This window comes from Camelina sativa, chromosome 19 (assembly GCF_000633955.1).
Source record: "Camelina sativa cultivar DH55 chromosome 19, Cs, whole genome shotgun sequence".
Taxonomy (NCBI): Eukaryota; Viridiplantae; Streptophyta; class Magnoliopsida; order Brassicales; family Brassicaceae; genus Camelina; species Camelina sativa.
In genome coordinates this window covers 572,977-580,892 of record NC_025703.1, presented here as the reverse complement: position 1 = coordinate 580,892, position 7,916 = coordinate 572,977, and the positions used below count along the sequence as shown (strand labels likewise).

General features: G+C 34.1%; 2 protein-coding genes across 2 annotated transcripts in view; one reads left to right on the top strand and one right to left on the bottom strand.

Moving 5' to 3' along the window:
• LOC104763818 (protein transport protein SEC13 homolog A) overlaps positions 1–487 on the bottom strand; it is a 2,130-nt gene extending 1,643 nt beyond the window's left edge. The window contains exon 1 of the mRNA XM_010487200.2: positions 289–487. The gene's annotated coding sequence lies outside the window, so the exon portion shown is untranslated. The remainder of the gene's footprint in view (positions 1–288) is intronic.
• LOC104763817 (protein NRT1/ PTR FAMILY 5.9-like) lies at positions 4,535–7,470 on the top strand. The gene is made up of 4 exons (XM_010487199.2): positions 4,535–4,832; positions 4,957–5,174; positions 5,739–6,277; positions 6,365–7,470. Exons 1-4 carry the CDS (start codon positions 4,778–4,780, stop codon positions 7,257–7,259), a joined length of 1,707 nt encoding a protein of 568 aa, XP_010485501.1. The 5' UTR covers positions 4,535–4,777; the 3' UTR covers positions 7,260–7,470.

Below are 7,916 nucleotides of genomic sequence, written 5' to 3'. Positions count from 1 at the left end.
AATTTTTTTTTTTTTTTTTTTTTGGACAAACTCAGACCTCAATTATAAGCGTTTATTCAACAAAATCACCATAGACCATTCAACATCACAGCGCTTAAATCGTAACATAAGTAGTTCTGTAAACCATCGCAGGAGCTCAAGTAAAAAAATTGACTAGATCAAAAAGAGAATTCGAAATCGTAGATCCTCCTAATAATTGTTAACTCTTTCCCCACAGATGTACAATTCCATTAATCTGAACTGAGCTAGGAACCCAGAAACAACACCGGAGAAGAAGGAGATACGAACCTGGTAACGGAGTTATCTTCTTCCTTCGAAGTCTACAAAACCCAGATCTGATACTCTGCTGGAGAGCGAGAGAAAGAAACCGAAAGAGGGGCGAGCTTGTGTTGTGTCTTCCTTATTACCGATTATACCCCTGCTTCGTGGAATGACAACGGTGCCCCTACTTACTTATCAACAATTTCCTTTAAAGCCTTATTAATTTTGGTCGATGAAGAGATTAGTGAGAATACAGTAATTATGCTTCAAATTATGGGCCGTCGAATATATGGTTTTGGGCCTTCAATATGATTTACTCTGTATTATTGAGAATAACAACCAATTTAGTTGAGGACAAAAAAGAATGTCTGAAAGAAAAAAAGGTCTTTCTTTGGAATCATGGAGAAAACACCTCTGGGGAGAAACACAATTCATACCAAACATATCGATAGATTAGAGATGGCAAGCGGTGCGTATGTCGACATTGATCATTTGCTATAAAGGAGATGTTTTAGAAGATGTTGTTTTTTAATTGGTCTTATATTTTTTTAAAAACTTTATCTTGGAGACTGGATTCAGTATGGAAAGGTAGCACAAGTTTAAATGGTGTCAGATTTATACCAAACATTAACATATAATACTAATAATTCTAATATAAGAGTCAGAATGATATTGTAAAAAAAAAAAAAAAAGTATAACTTTTAAAAAGGTAATATTTTGGTCATTTTAAATACTTACTTGGAGCCTATAATTAATGTCGTGTAGAAAGGCACCATAACATTAATTAATCGTACTCTAATGAGTCTAATCTTAAAATGTTCGTGAATAACTAAGCATTTACATATTTTATGTCTATATGATAGTTAAGTAACCCTTTTAGCACCAGATCAATACAGATTTTGTAAGTGTTTTATCACATGACTTATATTAAATAAATGCAACTTTGTAAGTATTCATATGTAGGTGTCGAACAAACATGTGTCCGTTAAGTGCGAGTTTACGTACCACACGTAGATAAGGATCAGGTACGAGATAAAGATTACGTTATTATGCATTCCGGCACTTTTCTGGATCGGATTTCAATTTCGTAATTAAGATCTTAATAAATAACATGTATATATATATACCTTAAATTTCAATCAATATAATGTCAAATGTTAAAAAATGTTCAGAAAACGTAATAAATCGATCGTGATTTTTTTCTTTTGTATGGTGCTAAACAGTCGATCAAGATCAGTTGGTTGAATGAGATTACAAATAACAAATATTTGATTCAAAATTTAACCAAAAAATAATCGTGCAGAGGTGTCGCTATCTTATTTTGTTGATGCATATGAAAGGAAAAACATTCATGGATTGATGTTTTTTTGTAGCTGAGAATATTTGCATTATTCTGTCGTCATTAGCAACTTACAAACTTCGGTTAGAAAAGGTTCGTAAATGAAGATGAAATAATTTTTCCTTTTCTCATGTAGTAGACACTAGACAGTGTTATATCTGTTCCCATTCTCCTTTTGTAGACCAAAATGATTTCCATCTCACTAAACCACCATAGCGTGGGGTACACAGTACACTACATATATATATTGCAGGTATAGTCTAAATTATTTGTTGACCCAAAGAGAAAAATAATAGAAATAGAAAACTAATTTTTACTTATGCTATGTGCACAAATATCATCTATATTCATAAATATTATCATGTCATCGACGTTACTTTCAATTTTATATGTTATAAAAGATGGCCGGTGGTATATTATAGAAAAGCTAATGTAATCATATGATTTTGTTTTGTTTGACAAATAGATGATTTACTATCTAGTACTATATAAGTTACTAAGAGTTATATTTATCCTTTTAAATATTATAAAAAATGTCAAAATATTTTCGTTACCAAGATAACTCTAAATATATATATTGTCAACATCTACATCATAAAAAAAAGGCCTTAATTACTAGAGAAAAAAATGAAAAAAATTTGGGATCCTAAGCTTTCGCTTGGGTTGCTTCCCCTCCCGGCCGGCCCTGCTTGGACCCTGTGGTATTGCACCCTCGGCACATGTGCTAAGCTGGCACTGCACGTATACCGGAAAATTAGTTTTTCAGAGAACCACTCTCTTTACTATCTTTCAACTTTTATTGACACGTTTAATTCCTACCTATCACAGCAGTTCTATTTATAAAGTTATAGCTACTTTCATAAGCAAGAAAATAAGAAATTCGTATATATCTAGCTCTCTTTTAAGTTTTCAAAATTTTGCTCACTTTTTAGTTTTCTTACGTAAAATCCCATTGTAAGAGTTTTATTTGTTTTCTTTGTATTTCATTCTTCGTGCCTGGTAACAGAGATCTAATCTAACAAAATATATATATAAACAAAAGAAATTGCAAACAATCCGAGGTGTGACGGAAAAAAGAAAACGAGTCCTGGTTTGCCAACTCGTTGGATATTGAGGACGGAGGACCATGGGTTTAAGGCCAAACTAAAGCAATTCGATCGGTGGACAAATATATTTGCATCAGTTATTCGAATCATGGCTCATTGGAGAGCGCGTCTAGGTAACACTTTTGCTCTTAACAATTCGATCTCATTCCTCTCTTAAAACCCACCCTATCTCTATGAATGGAATTATATATATCAACGTTAATTACATAGGTTTGTATATACGCGTTTCTTTACCAATTTTAAAAAGAAAGTCTCAAGTATACTACTTACACATACATACTTGACAGAAATGTTTCAAAGATCATTTTCTTTTCTTTAATGAAATAAAAATATAGATTTCATTTAATTGAAAAAGAAAAAGACATATTATCCCACAAAGTCGGTCAATGAAGCCAAAAAGTTGTTAAAGGATAATAGCACACTTTTAATCTTTGTTCTTCAGGAACACTTTTTTAATTTACGAATTAAGGTATCTAAGAAGTCGTCAGGTAATTCCTTACTAATTTAATACTAAACGTTCGACTACAATTAATTTCACAACTATAGAACATATCTCTTTAACTAATATAAAATTCCGTACTTAGATAGCCACAACAGTTATATGCATCCGTTGTTATATATACTTATATACGACGCTTGGCACATTATAGAGCACACGTGTTCTGTTCATGTATTCGCCTATTCACAAAACGCGCCACATGATACCTACATGACGACATAATTTACTTGTATTGTTTGTAAGTTTGTAACTTCTTCGGGATAACCTAATTTGTAAGTTGTAACTCAACTTTGTTCGAATTTTTAAGAAATTATGAAAAAATCATTTTCCACTAACTTATGTTTCATGTATTATTTTTTTTTGTAATCTTATTAATGTGATCATGTGGTCTCACCTCAATATTAATTGCCATTAAAATGGATTACTACTCCCTTTCATTTATATTACACTTTAGACTTTTTCCAATTTTTGATTTGGAATTCTAACAAACCCCCCCAAAAAAAATCATCTTAAATACTAATCACGAAATGAATTCACATCCTGTGAAAGAAAAACTCAAACAAGTATATTAAGAACATATATACATACATACATATATATATAATGATGTATAGAAAAAGAAATCAATATACGCCAAAAATAAACGAAAAAGATAAACTTTAATTATTGTTTTTTTTTTTCATATATGTACTGTACACGAATGGATTCAATCTAGCTAGCTGATAGAAAAAGAAACGCTAATGGATGGTCCATTTTAGTGATTATACACTGCATGCAATTGCATTATTTCGACGTATTTGTAAAATTTGATTTATTTTGTAAAATCGATCAACCCTCTTTTTCTAGACTTTTTTAGTGTTTGATTATAAATAGAACAAATCAGCAAACTTATTATTTTCTGGACTTTTTTTTTTCTCCTTTTCCTTTTTACTACTTTCCAAGACGGTCTGGGTTTTCTTAGAACATAGAAGGGAATTTTGTGTATAATGTTTTCACATAAAGAGTAGTTTCTTTGAAAGAGTAAAACGAGTAGTAAAAAGGTTAGCGTAACGGTGTATACCACCGGAATATTTTTGGATTATATTTGATGTTATGATTATATTTAAAAAAAAAAAAAAGGTTAGCGTAACGGTTTATTGAAAAGGAACCTGGTTGCAGAATGGCCAAAAAAAAGGGAAGAAATATTTAATACTCCTAGCTATACACACCTATCTATACATACAAAAAAAGGGAATAAATATTTAATATTATGTGGTTGCACAAAAAAAAAAACTATTTAATATTATGTATAAGATATAGGAATTCCAAGTATGGAAATTAATCTCTGCCATTAATGGAAGTTCCCAAATACCCCAAAGCTAATGATTTTTGTTTTCTTTTTACTCGTATGATTTCAAGTCTTTATAAATACGAAAATCAATCTCACAAATCATCAACAATAACCTTAATAAATCTCCACTCTCTTCTTACATGTACAACAACAAAATAACCAAACATCTTTTCTCCCCTTCTCTGTCTCTCTCTCTACACTACCCACACAGACAATAAACAGATAAAGACAGTCAGTCTCTAATGGATTTAGAACAGAAGACAAGAGGACTTAGCAAGTCATGTGCTCTTCTCATAGGTAAATGATTTTATCCTTAACTCTTTTGTTTGTTTGTTTCAACTTTCAAAGATTCAAACTTCACATATGAAACTAAAGCTTAAACTTTCTTTTCTTTCTTATAAACTTTTTTTTTTGTGAATAGTGATTGCGGGAATGGAGAGATATGCATTCAAAGGAGTTGCATCAAACTTAGTGACATATCTAACAGATGTAGTGAAGATGAGTAATTCAAGAGCAGCTAAAACAGTTAACACTTGGGCTGGTTTCACTTCTATGCTGCCTCTCTTCTCTGCTCCTTTGGCTGATACTTATTGGGACAGATTCTTCACTATCCTCGCTTCTTCTTCTGTCTACTTTGTGGTAAGTATAATAAAGGCATGTTATGTAAAGTGCTAAAACTCTCGTCCACTGTTAGAAAAAAACGGTCAGGCGATGAGCTAGGTAGAGCTTATTTAGTTATTAGGTCACTAGCTAAAATTTTATTTTTTATTTATCTAAGTCTGTAATTGGGTTAGAATTGGACTATATTTTGATCTTCTCATAGATGTCTATATATGTATATGGGTATTAACTTGCGCAAGAAAATATGGTTTAGAGGATCTAAGGAAGTTATACGTTAGGTTTTGGGTCATTTTCCGAATTAAGAATCGTTCAAGTAGACTATCTTAATAAGTTTTTAAATATTAGACATTGGGTCATCGTCCGATTAGAATTTTCTTTTACCAGTAATGGTGTTTATATATATATATGTCTCCCTTTTAAAAGTTGGGTTGATGATAATGGAATTTTGATTATAATGTTGAAATAGTGCACATAATGGGTTTTATTGGCGAAAAAGCTAGCTTAGTGGAAATTTGATTTTTTTTCCTTTGTTATATATTTTCGAAGTTTTTAAAAAATCTAATTATTCTTTTTCTTTTAAAGGGGCTAGTGGGATTGACATGGACAGCATTTGCTGGGTCACGTTCAGCTACTAAGACGATCTCTACGTGTTTTCTCTACTCTTCACTATGTCTTGTCTCAATCGGTTTAGGCGTTCTAAACCCTTCTCTTCAAGCCTTTGGTGCAGACCAGCTTGACCACGACCTTGATAAGAATTCCGAGTTTTTCTCGGGTGATCAAAAGGAGGCTAAAGCTACCCGAAAGACTCAGTTTTTCCAATGGTGGTACTTTGGCGTCTGCACCGGAAGCCTTATGGGTGTCACAGTCATGGCTTATATTCAAGACACTTTTGGTTGGGTTCTCGGTTTTGCTATTCCCGGAATCGCAATGTTCCTACTGATCTTGATGTTCTTGTCGGGTTGCGGAATCTATGTTTATTCTTCGGGTGGTGGTCTGAAGATGAAAACAACTACTACACCTTTTGAGAAGATCCTTAAATTCATTCAAGGGAGAGTAGTGAAGACGAAGAAAAACATATATACACTTGCAGATGAGAAAGATTTGGATGCTATGGAGCTTGAGTAAGTCCCAAAAAACACGATATGTTATGAAATTAATTAGTCTTTTACGTTTTGTTAGCTAATGATGACCGGTTCTTGTTTATGTAGGCTACAAGAGAGGCCTCTCTGTAACTGTGATGATAGCACTGAGACCAAAGACGTTGAGGCTGCTTCAACAACCACCAAAGGATTGGGAGAAGAGGAGAGCTTGAAAACGGTTTTCTCTGGGCTTGATAATGTGAAGTCAGTGATTCGCCTTTTGCCCATATGGACGATGCTTCTCATGTTTGCGGTTATCTTCCAGCTGCCAGCAACTTTTTTCACCAAACAAGGTATGACTATGAAGCGAAACATTGGGACCAACTTCAGAATCCCACCTGCAACCCTGCAAAGCACGATCACGTTATCCATCATCCTTCTTATGCCATTATACGATAAGATTTTGATACCTATTACCAAGAGAATCAAGAAAAACGGTAAAGGCATCTCTGTGATGGAGAGAATGGGAGTCGGAATGTTTCTATCCATCATCGCCATTGTTAGAGCGGCAATAGTCGAAAGGAAAAGACTAGACATAAGCCAAAAGATGAAGACTTTACCTGATTATGATCCAGAAACCGTCCCACTGAGCATCTTCTGGCTGCTCCCTCAGTATATCCTCTTGGGAATCTCGGATATTTTCACTGTCGTTGGTATGCAAGAGTTTTTCTACAGCGAGGTTCCTGTTAGAATGAGAACAATGGGATTTGCACTCTACACAAGCGTTTTTGGTGTTGGAAGCTTTGTGAGCGCTGCGCTGATCTCAGTCGTGGAGGCTTACTCGAGCTCAACAGGGGACTGCCAAAACTGGTTTGCGGATGATATGTCGAAAGCTCGGCTTGACAATTACTACTGGCTACTTGCTGTTACAAGTACAATAAGCTTTGTTGTCTACATAGTTCTATGCAAGTTTTTCAAGAGTAGCAGTGATCAAGGCGATGCAAAAGAAGAAGCCCCTAAATGAAAAGAAGACCAACTTCGATTCCTTTGACACAGTCAGACTTAGATAACTGTTTGCCACAAGATTCCACGATAGATTACACTGTAGTGTAGTAGGTTTAGAACTAACTAGCGAACCATGAAGAAAAGGAAGAAAACCGTTCTCTACAAGATCTTAATTCATAAAAAAACAATCTCTTCTACTATCAAATGCAAATGATTCAACATTATTATTATCTCGTGTGTTTGATTACATATCATTTTTATCCTCCCATTGACCAACAACAATTTCTAAAATGGACAAAAACTAAACCAGAAAAAAATAAAAAGTCTGAAACTTTGATTTGTATTGTATCTACCTTCAGTCATGTGAGCTGATTCCATTAAGACCAGCTTCCTTAGTAACGTGTCCCTCTTCTCGAATCTCGTCTTCTTCATCAGAATCGAGGGTGAAAGTACTTAAGTTCTCCATCTCAGCTCCGAGAGGCCGATATATCGAGTGATCTTCACGGAGATAACCTTTCTTGTTCGCAACAACAGAGAACAATGCAGTAGCCAAAACCACCATCAAAGCCAAGTGACAGTTGAACTGAAGAGTTGCTATAGCTTTGGCTCTGTGAAAATCACCGTGTCCTTTGCATTTGATCGTGAAATTGCCTCTGCTCTTCCCGTGAAACGAACA